The following is a 21790-nucleotide window of genomic DNA, read 5'->3' on the forward strand; positions in this document are numbered from 1 at the left end:
ATAGAAAGAGTCATTAACATACTATTGTTTTTTTTTTATCTTTGACACATTATTAGTAGTATCATGAAAAAGGTACAATAAATTAAGTCTTAAAATATTTTGTTGGGTTATTGACAACACCACACATAAAAGGAAGATTGTTAAATGTATGATAGAAATCAAAAATTAAAATCTTGGCAGTATATTAACCAAATTAATAAAAGTCAAATGTCTCTTTATGTGATGAAAATAGTCGATAGGGTTCCTTGACAACAAATATCTTTGAGAGTATAAACAATGTGATGTAAGGAGAAATACAGTTACCAATTAGGGTATATATTGACCTAACATTTAATAGAAATGTGTACTTTTTTATAATCGTAGTGATATTTGTAATGAGCTACAATACAGATCTACCATCATGCAGGTAATGTCTCTTTGTCAAATGACAAACCCATGCACAAAGCCCTAAATTAACCGAGATTAACTATAATGAAGTCGTCTAAAAAAGTATCATAAAGTTTTAGATAAATGTAACTAGAGGATTACACATAATGTCCATTATTTATCAACATACATGCACATGTGGTAAGTATAAAATGGAAATATTTCCATGTTCATGTGGTATTCTAGTTTGTCAGCATATAACGAATGATCTTATATCCATTGTGAGTAATATGTACACTACTATGACATATAGATGACAATATCATCATGTTTTTACTTCACTTTCAAACGATGATTATTGGATAGAGTTAAATTGTTTGATGGAGACCCTCTTAAGGTTCAAGCATTGATACCAATTTGTTATGCAGATACATACAAACACACACACACACACAAACACGTTTTCTTAGCTATGGAGAAAACATATGAAACACGATTAATGAATTTTCACATCCATTTTGAATTTTTCATGTCCATTTTGGCTTATGGTTTCTTACCTTGAAATGAAAATGATAGAGAGTGAAAATGATAATTATAAAGTACTGAAAATTGAGTTGGTGAAAGCACAATTATATATTAGATTGTTCCTTATCTATCAAATGTTTAAGTACATTATTAAGTATTAAATTAGTTATACAAGTCAACGTTGAGTATCTTATGTAATAGAGTGTTAATCATGTTCAAAATGCACCGATCTATTTATGTTATTTTGTTTCATTGTTTGTTGAATCATACCAAAACCCTATTACAATTTAAAAATCATTTTTGATCTGATGAACCCCATCCTCTACTTCTTCGACCACCCGAGACCTTATAGATCTCACACACACATGGAATGATTTCCTATCGTGGAATAGTATCATGCCTCTCATGAGGCATATATTAAATAGACTTAACAATTTATTTGATCCGGTTTAAACAAGTTGAACTGATCTTGTTTTATGTTGATGTATCCACTCCACCACAAGCCACCTGATTCATTGTTCTCTCGTCCTCATTGTTCTCTCGTCCCTAAATCGATATACAAGCAATTATTTTGTGCTTGACCCAAGGTATTGAACATTGATTCAAGCATATCTTGTGGAGTATTATTCGTTACATCAAGTGGAGTATTATTCGTTACATCAAGATTGTCAAGAATTATAATCAGTATTATATCATGTGAACTGCACTCTAAAACATCAAGCGGGGATAGCTCAGTTGGGAGAGCGTCAGACTGAAGATCTGAAGGTCAGGTGTTCGATCCACCTTCACCGCATTTTAATTTTCATTTTTAGAGCATATAAGGAACCAATAAACCCATAAATCTTTTTGGGGAGTTCCCCGAAACCCCAATTGCCACCCCTCATTCGAATTCTAGTCTTTCTCTCGTAGCTGAGGTAAATCTTTCATTTTTCTGTGTCAAAACTTACACTTAATTTGTTCAATGTTTTCACAAACTCATGATCTCCAGCTGTTTGATATATTTTTTTTACTTGTAAGAAAAAAAAAACCTACAACACGCGAAATCTCCATTACTTGTGTTGTTCTTCGGAAAGTTCCTTTCATTTCCGGCAACGCTAAATCAAAATTTATATCAATTATGTTATACTCATCATACTCGATCCATCCATGATTCTACATTCTTCAAGCAGTTTTCTGATTTTGGGTTTTGATTGCAGTAGAGTTCTATACTGTTAAGTCTAAAATGGAGGCTGAAAGGTAATACTTTCTTTTTCCCAAATTTTTCTTCCTCACAAAACAATTTCTACCAATTCGCATGTTTCCTTTTACATCTTCACTCCTCTGATTTCGCTACTTCTGGGTTCTAGGTTGAATTCACCACAGACGTCAGCTGTTCTATTTGAAGTTATGGGCTATCAACTGCAGTTTTCTCAGGTATTCAACTGGCTAATGGACTGTAGTTAACATTTGAATGTGTTGGTATAGCTTCATAAGATTTGTCTGTTTGTTTGAAAGGATCCAAATTCTAAGCATTTAGGAACAACAGTTTGGGATGCTTCAATGGTTTTGGTGAAATATCTGGTAACATTCATAATCCCTTTTAACACCTAGCACAATATTCTTGTCTAAATTCAAATTTTTAAATGTTTAAATGATCATATTTGTATCAATCGAATGTTATTATTATTATTTTTTTTATGTTGTAGGAGAAAAATTGCAGAAAAGGAAGGTTTTCCCCTTCTAAACTAAAAGGAAAACGTGTTATTGAACTTGGGGCAGGTTGTGGGGTTGCAGGTTTTGGTGAGAACTCATGTTATATTTGATGTATCAAATATCTAAAAATAAAAAATAAATTAATCTTGTCAATTTGAAAATTTTATGTGATGTGAATCTTTCCTTTTTAGGCATGGCATTACTTGGATGTGATGTTGTTTCAACAGACGAAGTTGAAGTTTTGCCTCTTTTAATGCGAAATATTGAACGCAATATTTCTAGGATCACACAAATGAATCCTGACGCAGGTTCTTGAATTTTTATTCCTTTTCGATAGAAAGTCTGTTCTGTACTGTCCTGTTATGTTCTGTTCTGTTCTGTGCTGTTACCTGACACTGTGATTTCATGCTTTCACAGATTCGATTGGATCCATGATGGCTGCGGAGCTCAGTTGGGGTAACAAAGATCATATTCGGGCGCTTGATCCGCCCTTTGACTACATTATTGGCACTGATGTTGTAAGAATAAAAATATATTTTTAACAAATTACTAAAAATAGCAATATACTTATATATTTTTTACTGATACTAGCAAGATGTAACCCATACAAATATAGGCAATGTACTTTTGGTTATGTATTGTTATTATCACTAAAAAATGTAAGTATGTTACTATTATGGGTAAAAAGAGTAAAATTGCCTAATTTTTATTTTTAGTTTTATTAAATCTAGATTTATGTGATAATATTTCTATATTTGTGTTACAAGGTATATGCCGAGCATCTTTTGGAACCTCTGCTACAAACAATGCTTGCATTGTCGGGACCCAAAACCACAATTTTGGTAAATAATTAGTCGACAACATTTAATCATTTGCTAATTTATTTTTATGTATAAATATATAATCACACTCTTGCAGATTGGTTATGAAATTCGTTCGACAAATGTTCATGAACAAATGATTCAGTTATGGAAGAAGCATTTTGAGGTTAAAATAGTGCCGAAATCGAAGGTAATTAGGAGTTTAGTTTTTAACAATTAAATCAATGTCAAGATGTTCATTGTTATCAAGAAATTGTTTTTTTTTTTTAATGTATAGATGGATGTTAAGTACAATCATCCAAGCATACAACTTTACATCATGACTTTAAAGACTCCAGAAGGAAGCATAAATCTTGAAGATGAAGCCGATACAAGTAAGAGTAATGGTAGCAGTAGCAGTAACAGTAACAGTAAGATAGTGGAAGATGAAGGTGATAATGAAATACCGACAGAACCCCACGATGGAAGTTTGAGTGAATGGGAAGCTAGAAGATATGGATCCATGGCTGCTCGCCTTCTTCGAGACATCAAGATAACTTGATTCATGTTGTTTTCTAATTGAATTCTTAGTGAATTTCAACTAAATGCTTAAAGTTTAGTGTTGTTATACACAAAGTTGAAAAGATTCATGTTTTTACAAGGCTTGATGACCTATGATCATCACCTTAAATTTCGATAGAATACTAGTTTTCTCAATTTCATTATCTTTGGATTATAAGATGAAATTCAGTTGATGTAACTATTAGGAGATAAGAACGGGAGCATATATATCATTAGTTTCAATCATGTATAACTAATTAATGCCCCACCATCAAGAGCTATAATAATACGCTTTCACTTTACATAAGCTACACAACACTTTTCAAGGGAATGTTTATTAACTTGTTGGATTAACTCAACATTTTGATTTCCTCCACGATGAGTTTGAGGATGTTTTTCTTCCTCAAAATGATCTTCTTAAGCTCCCAATTTCATGGCTTTAGTGTGAGAAAAGGTTAGGAAAAAAAAACTAACACTTAGGCTTTAATGTACTTTAAAAACCCCACAACAACCCATCATCATTAGAAAACTCCCAAACAACTAGAATTCATACTTTGTCCTTCACAACCTTTGTTTCAATGTAATTGAATTTCCTATCCATATAAAAACATGTCTAGAAACTTTTCATGTGTAGTCTTTGTTCCATTTAGGCAATCTACTTTGATTCTAAGTACTTTCTTTCACTATGTATTTCATCCACACAAGTATTCCTTTCGAACAAATCAAGTAAATCAAGAAAGTCTCATTGCCTTGTCATTCATACTTTAATTTGGATAGATATGAATTGCATATTCCTTAGTCCTTGTCATAACAAACTTCTTTCTTTTTATTCAACTTTCAAGCCTTACAAGAGTTTCATGCTTCTATCAAGTTCTTAAACACAACACTCACAACATATAGGCATCATGTACATAATAAAATTACTTCAAGTGTTATATAATCACTTTTACTAAATTGCCATATATATAGGCCTTACAAAAGTTTCATGCTTCTATCAAGCTCTAAAACTACCTCTTGACAAGTGACAACTCAATCACTTCATTTCACACTTCGAGATCCAATTATGCTATTCACCCAATTAGACATTGTAATTTACATTCCTTGCAAATTGAAGACTCCATTACATAGTCATGTCTTTGAACAACCCAAAGTCACTCTAGAATACTAATAATATCCAATAGACCAACTTATATGTTAACATTCAGTTAGGGGTTTCATATTCATACCCAATGTACAACTCCTTAAAACACACTTCCACTATATGAAGTTGCTTGCATACTTATTTCTTCATCTTCTAAACTAAAAGTAAGACTTATCTTTCTCATAATCAAGAAACTAATCAAGCTTTATTTTTTTCACTCCATAGTGAACAACAAATACAATCAGCCGAGCATATCACTTTACATTATAAAGATCTCAGAAGGAAGCATGTATCTTGATCCACTAATCGAAAATGGTACAACATATTGTTGGTGAAAAATACAACAAATGCAAAGTTTACATAAAGAATGCTCATTTGTGTTGAAATTACATCAAGATGAACTATATTGAAGAAACACGAGTGCGATTATTCACAATCTGATGCAAAATTTGACTGCCATTAAAGTTGATAACAGAGCTTGAATTTGAGGTAGTGTTACTCTTAATGTTCCCAATTATAGAAACTGTATCAACATAAACTCCCAAATAAGCAACCAAAGGTTCTGCCCTAGATTTATCAATTACAAGCCTAAGTCTCTGAGTTTTCACATTTGGGAATCTTAAAATTCTCTTGAATCCCACAGTTGACCCAGTCAACACTTCCCGCCATTCACCATCTTCATCAACAACATCTACATGAAACTTAACAATCCTCTGGCCCATTTGAATTGGTTCTTGAATTTGTACAACATTAAAGCTCACAGATTCTTGAAAATCAAGATATATAATCCAGTGGGTTTGATTCTTTTTAGGAGCCCAGTAAGTAAAAATCCCTTCTTCCAAGATAGATTTTGAGTTGAACTGTGTGTTATTAGAACCAGAACCACCGCGAGTGGTGCTGGCTGTAACAATGGCGGATTTTGCTAGGTTTTGAGAGAAAATCGAGGCTCTGAGGTTGGAAAACTCTTGAAGAACTTTAATGTCTTGTTCGGATATGAGACCTGAAGAATTTGGTGGAACATTTAGTAGTAAAAGACAGTTTCGCCCTACTGAATTGTAGTATAATTCGAGAAGATTTGTTGCGGATTTAGGAAGCTCGGATTCATGCCAGAACCACCCTGGCCTGATTGAAACATCGCATTCTGGAGGCACCCAGTCGTGCCCTAGCGGATCTCCGCCTTGTGAGTACCTGTTAGATCCACCGGAATACCGGATCAAACCATTTAGAGATACAGATTGTAAGTGTAGAATGAGGTTTTTGGAAGAAACGAGACTGACTTGGCATCTGTGCCGCCAATTGCGGCGTTGCTCCGGTTGAAAAGCGACCAACAGGTGGTGCCTGCGAAACCTTCCTCATCGCCGGACCATCTGACGTCTGGACCAGCATCGGAGAAGATGACGGAGCTAGGTTGCAGTTGGTGGATCAGGCTGAACCAATTCTCGAAGAAATACTCCATGTCTTTCTCTCCTTCCCCTTTCGCACCATCTAGCCAGACTTCCTTTACGTTTCCATATCTGTAATCGGAGTTGACATTCAAGAAGATGAACGGATAAGTAAGAAATTGGGGGAAGCTTGATTACCTAGTGAGCAATTCAGTCATTTGAGCCATGTAATATTCATTGTATTCTAGGGTTTTTCCGTAAGTAGGTTCATGTCTATCCCATGGAGAAAGATAAAGACCTAATTGAATCTCAGCTTCTTGAGCAGCTTTAGCTAATTCACCGACTACATCGCCGTTACCACCCATCCATGGACTCGATTTCACAGAGTAATCGGTGTAATCGGAAGGCCATAAGCAAAACCCATCGTGGTGTTTAGCTGTAAGAATGACTCGAGAAAACCCGTTTTCCTTAGCGACGGCGACCCATTGGGTGGCGTTTAGGGCGGTGGGGTTGAAGACAGAGGGATCCGCGTGGCCGGTGCCCCATTCGGAGTCGGTGAAAGTGTTGGTTCCGAAGTGGAGGAAGAGTGCCATTTCTGAGAGCTGCCATGAGAGCTGCTGTGAACTTGGTAAAGGTAAGATTGGAATTGGTGAAGGTGTGGGGAAAGAAGTGGTAATGGTGGAGTGAGAGATGAGGAGGACGATGATGAAGATTAATGGGTTGTTTGAAATGGATCGGGTAATCGGGTTATGAAGATGATGATCGAGTTCGTTGGGTAAAACTTCCATTGTTGTTGCTTCTGTTAACTGTTTGTTGCGACTTTAAGAAAATGGATTTGACCAATAAACGAATAACTGGTTCTTATTTCTGAAGTCATTATACTTCAATTGTACAATAACTTAAACTTTAACTTATGAGTAATTTGCACATGTTATTCTCATAATTGATTAATCTAGTGCTTTTCTCATGCTAAATTAATTATTATGTGAATTGGAATCGGGATAATGACTTAAAAGATTAATATATTATTCGATTTGTACACATTTGATCCCTGAGTTTTTTTTTCGTCCATATTTATCTCTTCAACTTGTTGAACTGTACACATTCAGTCCTTATAACCGGTTACTCCAGGTTAGCCGGGAAAATGATTTAATAGGGTAATATATTTATCATTTTGTACACATTTAGTCCTTAATATTTTTGTACACATTTAGTCTTTAATATTTTTTTGTTTCAAAATAAGTCATTTTTATTTTTGTACACATTCAGTACTTATAAATGTTTTCTTTAGGTTTTTCTCACAACATCTTACGTGGGACAATCATTGATGAAGTGTGTGGGGTTGTGTATATTTATGTGTAATGTCTCGTTTTCACAACAAAAAATTTTCATTTTTAAATAAGGCAAAACTCTTTAATTATAAATTCATTATTAAGAAAAAATGTCTATTCTAAAATACATTTATCGAAAATCAGAGTAATATAAGAAATGTGGAATCCACAATATTGTTGATGAGTGTGTACAGTCATGCATTCTCCTTTCCACGACCAACGATAAAAATTGAAAACATAAACAACTAGGTAAGCACAAAGTTTAGTAAGACTGGAATACCCAAGGTTTGTTGGCATGCTGCCTTAACCCAATCGCTCTTCTCGAGTCTCCGTGCCTATAACTTATAGCCGACTCGCACCAGGTATCTTTGTCTACAACATATAGGAGGACCACCTTAACCTATCTCACCACCATATGGCTATCCCACATAAGATGTCGTGAGAAAAAACCTAAAGAAATCATTCATAAGTACTGAATTAATACAAAAACAAAAAAGACTTATTTTGCAACAAAAAAAATATTAAGGACTAAATGTGTACAAAAATATTAAGGACAAAATGTGTACAAAGTGAGAAATATATTACCTTATTAAGTCATTTTTACCGGGTAACCTGGAGTAGCTGGTCATAAGGACTAAATATGTACATTTTAACAAGTTGAAGGGGTAAATGTGGACGAAAAAAAACTCAGTGAGTACAAATCGAAAAATATATTACCCTTTTAATTCATTATCCCTTAGAATTGTATACATATAATTTAATAAAACGTGGTCCATGAGCATATTTGCTTATATATCACTCTTCATTATTCATTATGTTAATTGAAGTCGCACTAGCAAAGCCTTATTAGACCAATTCACTATTTGACTTAACTATTTATAACGATATAATCTGGTATATTCATAATCAACATAACTATATGTAAAGAGGAAAAAAATAGATTAATTATATCGCCAAAAAAAAAAAAAGAATATAAAGAGGAAAAAAACTATATGTAAGAACATTAACTAAAATGCGACTAAAAACATTAAACACTAATAGAAGCTTATATTAAGATGTAATACAGTTTTATGACATAAACATATTAATCATCTCCCATTCAGCACAATCAAAATCCATACATACAGTTTTGCTTAAAAGCAACGCTCATTCAAAATAGATACATACACCTTATAAACCATCTCCCATTCTTGCTTAGATTCTCTCTTCATAAGAAAATCCTTGCATGCTGCAACTTAAAGATGAAGTTAAATGGTGAACATAAATATTTCTCAAGCAGATGACAGTAAAGGTGAGACCATATGTGATAAAAAAATATATATATTTCTCAAGCAGATGACAGTAAAGGTGAGACCATATGTGATAAAAAAAAAACTTGAAATTACTTAATTGTGAACATATTTTCGTCGTATTCATAAGATAACCTTCTAAAACATATTCTGATGCAATTGAAAAGCTCAAATAAACATTGAGATTGAGTTGAAATTATACATCATAATAACTCTTGAAGATTCCGATGCAATTGGAAAGCTCAAATATACATTGAGGTTGAGTTGAAATTGTATCATCTTGAACTTTATATCCAAATCAAATGTGATCTCCACTTTGTCGAAGAGAAAGTAAAATCAAATCATCCCTAACTCAAATGAAACATAACCTAATGTTAAGAAATAAATATTTATTTCAAACAGAATTAATAGCCTACCTGCAAAACTATGAGTGATATCTATATTATATACTAGAACACCATATATCAGTAATATCATATATCATATTTAAGAAACGGATTCTTTTTAAACACCAACTCATCATTATCAACACACCAATCTATTTTGACCATTTATAATCTAGTCTAATATACTTTCTAGTCGATACACATTGTTTTCTGAAAAAATGTTTTTCTTTCACATACTCTCTCTCTCTCTCTCTCTCTCTCTCTCTCTCTCTCTCTATATATATATATATATATATATATATATATATATATATATATACTAGTTTATAACCCGTGGAAACTACGGTTACAAAATTAATTAAACTTTTATAGTGAAAACTCAAAATTATTAATTTATAACCCGTGGAAACCACGGTTACAAAATTAATTAAACTTTTATAGTGAAAACTCAAAATTATTAATCAATTATTTTAAATATATTATTAATTAAGAGATATTTTTTTAGTTATATAAAATTATAATCGTTAATTTAAATAAATAAGTGAAATTATATCATCTTATAATTTATTAATTTTATTTTAATTTTATTCTAATGTTCTTAATTTAATTTAATTACAGTGGTAAATTTAAAATTTGAAATTTGAAATGGAGAATTAATAGGTTGACAAGTGGCATGTATTAATTAGGAGGCCTAATAGGGTGACACATATCAAAAGAAGAATAAAATATGCATTAATTAAGAGACCTAATAGGATGACACATGTCAAAAAGATTAAAACTATTCTTTTATTAGAATAGGGAAGGGATATATATATATATATATATATATATATATATATATATATATATATATATGATGTAGGTTCAAATATTTCTCACATTTATTGTGTGCTAGAATGCACCAATAGAAATTTAGTATTAATTATATGTATATTAAATGATATCCATACTTATAACTCATTTTTATGGAAACCAATTAAATTCGTCATTAATGTCAACAATAATATTCTTTTAGAATGATATCATATCTAAAAGAATGAGAGTGTATTCCAGCAGAATGAGAGTGTATTCTAGTAGAATACACTCTCGTTCTTCATATTTCATGCAACTTTATTGTATTTTAAATGAGTGAGTCCTGAAACAAAATACGAACTCGTATATAAAAACCTAGTTTCAAATTCATTCTAAAAGAATGTTATTGCTGACATTAACGACGGGTTTGATTAGTTTCCATAAAAAGAGAATTATAATTATGGAAATCATTTAATATATATATTTATTTAATTAAATAATTATTTAATTTACTAAATTCCTATTGGTGCATTTTAGCACACACTAAATGTAAGAAACAAAATAACCTAGCCCATATATATATATATATATATATATATATATATATATATATATATATATATATATATATATATATATATATATATATATATATATATAATTGTGCAATTTTAAGTCCACTTTCATCCTCATAGCTTAACCAAACGTATGTTAGCGTATTTCATGTTTTTATCAAATGTGCATGTAATCATACATTTGATAGTTAGTTTGGAATTTTTTTTAGTTAGACATTTTAAATTAATCTACAAATTAGTTAACATTTTTTTTAATTTCAAAATGACAATAGACTAAGAGGTAAAAGATTTTTTTTTAACATTAAAGTAGTAAAATAATGGACATGTGATTGCTTTGGAGTCCAGGCTCAATGATCATGATAAACATTAATAGCAAAAAAATAACAAAAGTTCAAAAAAAAAGTAAAAAAAAAAAAAGTATATTAAAAAATATAAAAGAAATTTAAAAATTAAAAACTTCGGAAAAACATTAAATTTTGAAACTAGGCTCTCAAACAATAGACTCTCTAATCTTTTTCCACAAATATCCGTCTGTAACCGAATGACAAACTATGTATAAATCGCGTCTAGTATTTTATAAGCGATTAAAACCTACGGAAATATCTTTTATAGCTATAGATGATTAGTTGTTGTTTATTTTTGTCTCGGATTTTTGTTATGTAATATTTAAAAATTAAAAAAAAAATTGATGAAGATTTGCTAATAATTTATTTTTCTTATAATTATTTATAAATTATAATATCAATGATATTATGTTGATGAAAATTTATTTGGAATTTTATTTATTAATAATATTATTTATATTATTATATTATAAAAGCAATATTATTGTTGTTTTTTTTTATCTTAACAAAAAACAAATTTAAAGTGAATCCTACTAAGGACACACCAATCTACATCATTCTCATATATTATTAGACTTATCTTTTAGGTCACCATTATGATATCATTTAGCCTAATCATTTTTACTTCTTTTGATATTAATTTATTATAACTTAATCATTTCATTAAATTAATTATTTAATTATTATATTATTTTACTAAATTTATTATTATTATTATTATTATTATTATTATTATTATTATTATTAACTTTTAAATTAAAGTTATTTATTTATAAAATAAGACAAATAGGACAATAATAATAATATTTCCTTTCATTGGATAATAATATAAATAATATTATAGAAAAATATATTCCAAACAAAAAAGTTTGTTATATATAAATGTCTTCAAAAATAAAAAGTTTATGATTGTTTTGATTTTTTTTCTCTAAAACCTCAACGTAGTGAGTTGCCAAATCAAATTGCATCATTCAGAGAGAAACCAAAACTTATCCATTGCAAGTCAGGAATTAGTGGATTCAAGACTTGAAATTACTGATATAGAAGTACTAGAAAAATCAAAAAATCGATTGATAAAAACTTAAAGAGAAATCGGTTCTTCTTATCTAACGATATTAAAATATATGAGAGTGTTTCTAGGCTTCTCCAATGGACATAAGATGGGCATGCTATTAAGCGTCGATTGACATTTTGTTTTGGGTATTTCTTTATACATACCAATCTATTTTTAACCCCCACACACCATCCTATATATTTTGGCACAAAAAATTCTAATCCTCAAACTCCAATAATAAACCAATTTTTAATGGGTGCTGCTATTAAGACACCCTTTAGACAACCTATACATACCTTTATCAAAAATCAACCTATAGATAACTAGTTATAATTATCTTTTTCAGAAAATAATGCAATTTTAACCAATAAAAAAACCTTAAAAATCAAATAGGGTGTACAAATGAAAAAATAGGATGTCTTTTTTAGCAGATAGTCGCTTACCTTCTTGGACAATGAGCCACGCGTCTTTTTTTGGCTGCCAATCCACGCATAGGAGTAACCCTTTTTTTTCCTTTTTTTAAAGATATGTCCAATTTTTTGGGTGATTAAGTTCTTTTTTATTTTATTTATTTATTTATTTAATGTTTCAACCCTGTATATCAACTTTTATTTTTTTTAAATATCTTTTTTCTTTTAAAAGATTTGTTAAACCCATATGTTTAATAATGTTTATTAATAAAGAATAAATACAATTATATTTATGATTATTAATTTCTAAAATGAAATATAATATTTAGTCTTATTATTTTTAACTGTTTAAATCTTAGTTTGTATTGTTTTTAATGATTTGTAGGCATATTTTTTTCAATAAGGATAATATATTTATATTATATAAAAGAAATATAATTATTGTTACTTTATATTATGCTACATAAAAAATAGAAAACATTTATATGATTACGTCAATATGAATAATTTATTTAAGAAAAATACATTTTTTTCTATTTGATTTGATATATAATTTTAATATATAACTAGATAGAATCAAGCGCGCCAATAGGCGCTGATTCAAATTTTTTTTTTCTTTCAACTTGTAAATGTAGTGCTGAAATATAGCATTATATTGATAAACAGTTAACATACATAGGTTTTTGGAGATGTCTTACATATGGAATCACGAAACAAAATACTTTGAAGACAGCAAAATATCAAAAGATGAAACAAAATACTTCAACACAGCAAAATATCAAAAGGTTATAAGACAAAGAAACATATTAGATATATGGATGTTTGTCTTCGCGAAGGTTTTTTATATCCTTTTTGATTTTCTTGATCAACAGCAAGTATTAACTTCAAAAAGTAAAGGATGTAAAAGCTATTTGAAAAAAATAGATATTTCCTAAATAAACTTATAAAAGTACATTGCTATTTTTCTAACATTAACGCTTAAAAATAAATCAAGATCAACAAACCTGGATAGGCAACTGAGAAAAGTGTCCAAGAACAGCAAACATAGCTTCCGACCCTGGAAATAAAAGTAACAAAAAATGAAAAATTTATACAAAATAAGACCAATGTTGTATTTATATCAAAAAATGCTTACCTGCGATGCATAATAAGATGCCCCATTAAAAAAATTTCCAACATCCGGTTTGGGTTTGTTTTTGAGGTATCTATACATGTGAACCGGAGATAATGCCTTATAAATGTGAGTATTCCAATGAAGAATATTGTATAACCTAATTGAAATGATGCATAAGAGCAATAATACAACCATAGGAGCAAATAAGAACAAACATGTCGATGGTCTGGATTGCTTCTTAACTCCACTTCAACACTCTTTTGTTGATATAGACTCCACTAACTGCTCTCTAAAAAAGACTTATCCGTGTAAATCATGAATATAATGATAAAAAAAAATTAAGCTATAATTTATTACCTTGGTGTAATATCATCAGCTTCGTAAAAGTATAAGTACGTAACAAAAATTTGACACCTTTCCAACATATTCTCCTTGCTATGCGGAAGAGAGTTACGTCTTAATCTGTCACTTTTTTTTACCTAAAATTATAACTTATATTTCATGTGTATTGTTCCAGGGCCAAAATTTCAACAAATGGTAGTAGCAATATAATGATATGCAAAATTACCTTTTTTATATTCTATTTAAAATTTTATGCATATGTTCTTATCAAACAATTCCATGATATGATCACCACATTATTTTGGCAATTTAGCATATAAAATAGCCCAAAACAGAGAACATCAAACCGAAGTGAAATGAGTCTTGATCCTTCAGATTTAACTTCAACATTTCCAAGTGAAATAATATTTTCCATCAAATGAAGATGAAAATGAATCAAATTAATTGGGATAAACAGTGCAAAATACAAGGTGAAAGTAATGACTGTGTTTATTAGATATTAAGAAATCATAAAAAGAAAAGAAGCATATCATTTGTACGACTAAATATTATAATAAAATGATGATACCTCCTCATCCTCAACTAAAGATGAAGCTTTTCTCATAAGTTCTCTTGAGAAGTGTGCTGGATCTACATCCTTTTCAGCCGACCTACCACCAGAAGGATCATGAATTGAAAATCAAACAACTATATTTAGTTTAGGCCAATATTTATTATTCACAAATTTATAGATGTGAGATTTAAAAATGCTTAATATGACAAAGGAAAGGAAGCAATTAATACCCAGAAACACAATCTCACTTTTTTTTGGTGTTAAAGCTGACAAGTGCTGTAAAATAAGATAGAATACATTAACTCATGAGAGGGGCATGAGCTTTTACATTACCATCCGTTAAAAAAAATAAAAATAAAAATAAAAAAATAAAACTCACAAGAGGAGCATAATTAACTGTTAGAAAAACAGATGAACAAAACTCACTTTTAAGTAATTTCTTGGTATCATGGGTAGCTCAATCTAGCCACCAACATCAGTAACTTTTTCCTGCATTAAAAATTTTTTGAAAAAATCACGATTATGAAACAAAAATTAAGGTAGACAGATTATTTTACACCTACAACCACATAAAGTAATTAAGGATGTGATGAGATCCCATAAAATGCCAATGCAAAGATAAACATCATAAGAATAAGACAATTCTACCAAACCCTAAAAAACACAAAATACCCTTGCTAGTCAGCCGAATACTAACAAATTTTAAGAACAATGTTTGCAAAACCAACCAATTAACACAAAAAAGACCTTATATATCAATACATGAAACATAAGTTAACAAAAAAGAATAAATCAGTTTTTTTTTACATCAATACCCCTTCTAAAGCTGATAATTAGCAAAGGAATGACCAAAAAGATCCTGCTTCCAATTTTTTATCTCTTGATAAAGTGATCTGAATGGAAGATGTACCTTTAAGTTGATTGTTCAGGCTTTAAACTTGGGATAATTTCACCATCATCTCTTCCTTGAGATTTCCGAACTAATAAATTCAACATAGCAAAACCTATACATAGACAACCATTAAAGAAATCATGAGATAACACAAACTCATTAAGAAAACTGGAATAAAATATGCAAAATTTTCTAGTGAAAGTAAAGAAGTGGTAGCATAAAGAGGCAGATCGAGATCAGTGCCATCATTGACCTATATTAATTACAACAACTCGTAACTTCAATCAATGAGCCAAGATCTGTGGTAAATCCTTCAAAACCAAAAAAAAATCAGTGTAAACTGTAAAGAAAGATAAATAGGAACTTGAAAACTTAAGGATCTTAGTGGCACTACCTGGATGAAGAGCTTCATTGTCAAAAAAACGAAAATGGCTCTTAGAGGTAATTCAAGTGGCTTCCGTAGAACCAACAAATGGAACGTTGTCACCACAGACAACCATAAACCCCCCATTTGGACCGAGCTTTATGTTATGAACAGAAAAAATAAAAAATAAAATAAAAACAATATTACAGATCTTATATAAATCGTCATAGAGCTTTTACATGCAAAATCAGAAGGAAAAAAAAGAAGAAAATCAGGAACCTTTCAATAAAACTGGGAACCAAAATCCAAATCAAAGCAATACCCAAAATTGACGTATGGTATAGTGGAATGGAATTGACTGAGTTCGATGATCGATGGTCCTAGATTCATAGCAGCCTGCAAAATAAAAATTAGTTAATAACTTTTAAAAAAAAGGGGAAATTACACAAAAACCGCTATATTTTGGGCAAATTTGTGGTTTAATTTTTTATACTTTATGTTTTTTTCCAAACAAACTATAAAAGTTTCAAACAGTTTTCCTTTTTAACCTTTTTTATTATATCATAAGGATATAAATTTCATGGATAAAGGCAACAAAAGCGATCAAGTAACCAAGAACAGACCGTGCTCTAATTCAGGTTCAAGAAACAATTATATACAAACTAAGCCAAATCATTTCCCAGAAAGTGAATATCAAACCATGTGATATAAGATCATTGAAGCAATTAAGTATAAAACACAGAAATTGTCATTTACTCTCCTTCACAAGATTTGACCAGTTTAAGAAAGAAACAAACTTTATGTATATAAGAGTTTAACCGGACATACATCATTATTCATTCAGCTAAACCATTATACTTTTATTTTTTACCATCTTGGAAAATAAATAAGTCAAAGGACCAACTTACCCTCCATCTATACTTATATACGAGAAATGCTCTACCTCCAGCCGTTGCTAACCTCAAGAAAATAATCCATATGGCACCCATGAAGATTTACCTTTGCCAACTGTCTTACCTGCCATCATTTATAATAAATAAATAAATAAATAAATAGTCAAATAAAAAAATAAGAAATAGAAAACATATTAATGCAAGTATCATGGTATCTCATATAAGGAAGATCACCGGTACAACTACACTCATACCTTCCTCGTGTATGCTTCCAACTGCATTCTAGACATTTACATGCTTTCTACTCTTGGAACTGGACTCATCTGGTAGGTTTCCTTGATCTGATTTCATAAGCATAAAGAGTTTTTTGTAGATTCGTACTTTCTGATTTTAGGAATTGTATGTGTTCGCGAGAGAGAAGGTGGAGAGGGAAGTAAGCAGAAAGAAAGAGGAAATGAAGAAAAGCGGTCAAATTTTTATTGGACGAGGAGGGGCAAGGCGGCGACTGAAACGGATAAGAAGGAAAGGCAAGAAGAGAAGAACTGGGGCTTTTTATGAAAATGTAAACTTCGGTGGCAGCAAAAGAAAGAGAAAGAAAGTTCCTGTTCCTCGACCTTTTAAGGATTAATAATATATATAATAACACCTTATCGAACAATGTTATAGGCTAATATAAGATTAAATGGACGTTAAAAAATAGATTTTACTTTTAATTTTTGTCCTATTAGTTTTATTAAATAATATATTTTACAAATTCCAATTAGATTTTTTTATTAAAAAATAAATTTTTATTTATATTATATTTATTAATTAAAAGTAAATTAATAATCATTACATAATTATTATTGTAATAATGACATCTAATAAAAAAGTGTTTTTAATCATTATTGAGAAAATAAATGAAAAAAATAGACCTAAATATAATAGACTGATGTGTCTAAAGTAAGACCATTTGTTTTTCTAGGTGTCATAGACGGGTGACAATAAGGCCCTACTTTTTTAGTTGTTTCGCGTGTAAGCTGTCCTTTGGAGTGTTGTTATTCACACCTAATGTAACATCTCGTTTATTAAACAAATAAATAGATAAAAATTTGGGTAAATGACTTAGGAGGGTAACTACCTCTTATCAGTGTTCACATATTGACAACTTCTTCTTTTTTGTACATAATAAAGCAATTAACTTGTTTTAACTGTTTAAATTACACCAATATTACCGGTTGATACATATTTTAACCGGTAACTCAAAGGGAAAATGACTTAGGAGGGTAACTACCTCTTATCCGTGTTCACATATTGGCAACTTCTTATTTTTTGTACATAAGAAAGCAACTAACTTGTTTTAACTGTGTAACATCCCAAAAATGATAACCAAAAATTTCGTTTTTAATTTAATATTAAAAACATAATTGTCAAACCATTAATTTAATACTCCGGCATCGGGCCCCGCCCGACATCAGGCCCCGCCTAGCATCGAGCCCCGCTCGGTATACAGATTTGTCTCTCTTAGGCCCCGCCTGTCTCCGGGCCTCGCCCGCTAAATACATACAATCATATAACATGCTAACACATAAATAAACATACTCTATTATATCCCTGTCCTAAGAAACATACTCTGCTAATAATGAGATACAAAACTTCATCCGTACTCAGCTAGTTCCAGCCAGGGCTTCAGCAGTGCAAGGTGAGTCTCCTCACTGTGTGAATGGGTCTAAGGCCACAATGCCAGCCCATGTAGTCTATGAGTAGGAAGACCCGGGGGTTAGCCCTAGGCATTATATGCTAGTATGTTATTCCAGACCAAGGTCCGATGTCGGGCGGGTGCCCGAGGAATGTTTTCATGTTAGATTATACTTGTTGTCTGTGTGATACTTGTATGTGCCTGGTAGGGAGGTGAGGTCCCATATCTCATCACTAGTTGATTACGGACGATGTTCCGTATCTCATTATTAGCAGAGTATGTTTCTTAGGACATGGATACAATAGAGTATGTTTCTTTATGTGTTAGCATGTTATATGATTGTATGTGTTTAGTGGGCGGGGCCCGGAGACAGGCGGGGCCTAAGAGAGACAGATCTGTATACCGAGCGGGGCTCGATGCCAGGCGGTGCCTGATGTCGGGCGGGGCCCGATGCCGGAGTATTAAATTAATGGTTTGACAATTATGGTTTAGTATTAAATTAAAAACGAAATTTTTGGTCATGATTTTTGGGATGTTACATAATTAAAACAAGTTAATTGCTTTCTTATGTACAAAAAATAAGAAGTTGCCAATATGTGAACACGGATAAGAGGTAGTTACCCTCCTAAATCATTTTCCCTTTGAGTTACTAGTTAAAACAGGTATTAGCCGGTAATATTGGTGTAATTTAAACAGTTAAAACAAGTTAGTTGCATTATTATGTACAAAAAAGAAGAAGTTGTCAATATGTGAACATGGATAAGAGGTAGTTACCCTCCTAAGTCATTTCCCCTAAAAATTTATATGAATTGTAGCCCTTAAATCCATAATTTTAGTGGGGTGTTGGTTTTCGTGAGCCGAATGTTACAATTTTTAGAAGTCAAGGGTTAAAAGTGTAAGTTCCGGATTGGTTTTGTAAGTATTTATGAAGGCAGGGACTAAATGGTAACTTCAGGGACTTCATTTGAAGATATTTTGGAGGCTAAGGTGTTGTTTGGTAAATTAGTGATCGAATTTGAAATGAATTTATGGAAGCAAGGGCCAAAGGGTAAAATTCAGACTTAAATTGAAAACAAAATCTGTGAGGAGGGACCGATCTTGGAAAAGTGTACCAAAGTTTGTATGAGGATACGGGATATACCCGATGACCCCTTCTCCATCGTTTCTTGGATACAAACCCTAAACCTAAGGGAACATCTACATTCGCCACCCTCAAGGAACTCCCCAGCCGCCACTGCAATACCGGGCTTGCTGTCGTCGCTATCCCGTCATCGGAACACCACCCGCTGCCGGCAACGTCGTGAACAACCAAGAGGTGCACTGAAGACCGAAGATTGGAGACAAGGACGACGTCGCGTGGGCTATGAGCGACCTGAAGACTCTCGATATGCCAACAACACCTCATTCTTCGTTCCTCCTTATGGGGTTGACATCAGGACCATCGTTGTCGCTGGCAATGGCTTTTGGTCGCCACCTCAGCTCGTTACAGCGTCACCAGCCGCCTAGTCAGTGGTTGGGAGCGATGGTCTCATGCTAGGTGTGGGTGGGGGTTGCTATTGAACTCGAGACGTATGGTGCGAGGGTTGCTGACCGAAAATCGAGGAAAATAACCACCATGGTCGCCAGCCATAGTGGCCACCCCTACTGTCGCCTTCTTGTGGTGATGCCGCCGCCATATGCCACCAGGTGGGTGGGTGGCTTCTCTTTCCGAGCAAAAGATGTGTAGGTGTGCATGTTTCAGTTTATGGGTGTGTATGTTTGGCTGGAATTCTCGGAAAAGGCAACACCACCACCGTGAGGTGGTGGTTGCCACTCTCTACCGCTACCTGCCGCCACAAGGAGGTTGTGTGTGTGTTTATCTTTTAGTGTGTGTTTATTTTTGGGATTAAAGCTTTGTAAATTGTAATTAGAGATAAGAATAATGGAAAGAAACTCATAACCACCACCGTGAGGTGGTGGCTGCCGCCTCCTGCTGCCACCAACCGCCGTGTTAGGTGGTGGTGTGCCTTGTTTGTGTTTTGATTCGTTTGGAATGCTTGGACAAAATGGACTAGAACCATAACCACCACTGTGAGCCGTCGTTGGCCACCACTACCCGAGGTAGTAGTGAGTGGTGCCCGACTAGCGAAACCCTAATGGGCCTAGTGAAACCCTAATGGGCCTAATGAACATCAAAAGACCTAGCTATTGGGCTATGATTGGGTTGGAAACCCTAATCAGGGTTTAGAAAACCCTAATTTTGGATATATGGGCCTTGGACTTATCGGGACCCACATTTGGGCCATTAGAATGGAATTGTGAATTACACCCAATCACACCATATGATTTATCTAGTAGAGTGATGGACTTAATGGATTAAGTCCTTAATGGGTTAAGTGAGAAACACTTAACCCTAATTGTCATTTTATGTGAAACCCTAATTTCACTTGGGCCTTGAGTTGGGCCTTTCTATTGGGCTTTGGTGATTAGGCTATTAATGGGCCATCCAAAATCAAGCATATGGACTAGAATAATTTAATGGGTTGTAGGGTAAGGCCCATGTAAGGGGTTTGGGCCAAATTTGGAAAATTTGGCCATAGATGGGCCATAATTGGGCCTTTATGATTATGAGATATTGGGCCATTAGAAATGCCAAATGTCACACCCCCAAATCGGAACGGCGGAAACGTTCGGGGGTGGATGACGTCATATGTAGTATCACAACAATTGCATCATAGTAATCAAAGTAAACACAACCATTACATTGAATATATGTTAAGTATTTACATATGTTTGATTCATGTTTTTATACATCAAAAGTATAACCCAAAAGTAAAAGACGTGACTCTATACGCTCCGTCTTCTCAAAATCTGTGTGATGTACCTGTCTATTGATTTCCTGAGAATACAAGTAGTTTTGAAAGAGTATCAGCATAAAGCTGGTGAGTTCATAAGCAATGTTTTTGTAATGAAAACCTGTTGATGAATCTGTGAAAATGTTCGTACGTTTCCAAGAAAATCCAATATTTTCTTTAGTAAAATCATGATAATACCATTTCCTTCTATGATCACTTAGTTCATGTCGGTCAAGTATAAACCAATATCAAACAGACGGTAGATTATGTGGATCTGCCCTAAGCCCGCCACCAAACAAGGAACAGTGAATGAGGAGGAAACCACACATTCCACAGTCTATCGAATATTCTTCATACATAACCCTGATGCATAAACTTAAGGAATTATAGAATTAACTAAGATTCTTTGTTACTGTATTCCTGTTGTAGTATATAAAACATATTAGTTTGTATGCTTGGTTACTACTAGATG

The 21790-nt window shown here is 32.3% G+C and overlaps 3 protein-coding genes and 1 non-coding gene across 6 annotated transcripts; 2 read left to right on the plus strand and 2 right to left on the minus strand.

Annotated features, from left to right (window-relative positions):
• Positions 1-1611: 1611 nt before the first annotated feature.
• TRNAF-GAA (transfer RNA phenylalanine (anticodon GAA)) lies at positions 1612-1684 on the plus strand. Its single transcript has one exon. It is a non-coding gene; the product is annotated as a tRNA-Phe (tRNA).
• Positions 1685-1688: 4 nt separating this feature from the next.
• On the plus strand, positions 1689-4100 carry LOC145058704 (S-adenosyl-L-methionine-dependent methyltransferases superfamily protein). Of its 2 annotated transcripts, none has more exons than XM_079006605.1 (10): positions 1689-1805; positions 2088-2127; positions 2238-2304; positions 2386-2451; positions 2577-2670; positions 2775-2891; positions 3001-3101; positions 3351-3425; positions 3502-3594; positions 3682-4100. In XM_079006605.1, the coding sequence occupies exons 2-10, from the start codon at positions 2114-2116 to the stop codon at positions 3943-3945; spliced, it is 891 nt and encodes a 296-aa protein (XP_078862731.1). In that variant the 5' UTR covers positions 1689-1805; positions 2088-2113; the 3' UTR covers positions 3946-4100. The 2 variants fall into 2 exon arrangements, with proteins under 2 accessions (XP_078862731.1, XP_078862732.1); XM_079006606.1 differs by having other exon boundaries at positions 1720-1805; positions 2091-2127.
• A 1258-nt stretch (positions 4101-5358) lies between these two features.
• Positions 5359-7359, minus strand: FUC1 (alpha-L-fucosidase 1). Its single transcript, XM_079006604.1, has 3 exons — positions 6666-7359; positions 6363-6599; positions 5359-6273 (listed from the first exon to the last, which is right to left on the minus strand). The coding sequence occupies exons 1-3, from the start codon at positions 7253-7255 to the stop codon at positions 5487-5489; spliced, it is 1614 nt and encodes a 537-aa protein (XP_078862730.1). The 5' UTR covers positions 7256-7359; the 3' UTR covers positions 5359-5486.
• Positions 7360-13314: 5955 nt separating this feature from the next.
• Positions 13315-17335, minus strand: LOC145059310 (uncharacterized). 2 transcript variants are annotated; one of them, XM_079007167.1, is made up of 4 exons: positions 16822-17335; positions 16236-16309; positions 15944-16070; positions 15671-15860 (listed from the first exon to the last, which is right to left on the minus strand). In XM_079007167.1, exons 1-4 carry the CDS (start codon positions 16900-16902, stop codon positions 15834-15836), a joined length of 309 nt encoding a protein of 102 aa, XP_078863293.1. In that variant the 5' UTR covers positions 16903-17335; the 3' UTR covers positions 15671-15833. The 2 variants fall into 2 exon arrangements, 1 of the variants encoding a protein (XP_078863293.1); XR_013686727.1 differs by lacking the exons at positions 15671-15860; positions 15944-16070; positions 16236-16309; positions 16822-17335 and adding exons at positions 13315-13705; positions 13784-14754; positions 14888-15020.
• Between the last annotated feature and the right edge of the window lie 4455 nt (positions 17336-21790).

Source organism: Lactuca serriola, chromosome 6 (genome assembly GCF_051521515.1).
Source record: "Lactuca serriola cultivar US96UC23 chromosome 6, Lser_US96UC23_V15, whole genome shotgun sequence".
Classification (NCBI taxonomy): Eukaryota; Viridiplantae; Streptophyta; class Magnoliopsida; order Asterales; family Asteraceae; genus Lactuca; species Lactuca serriola.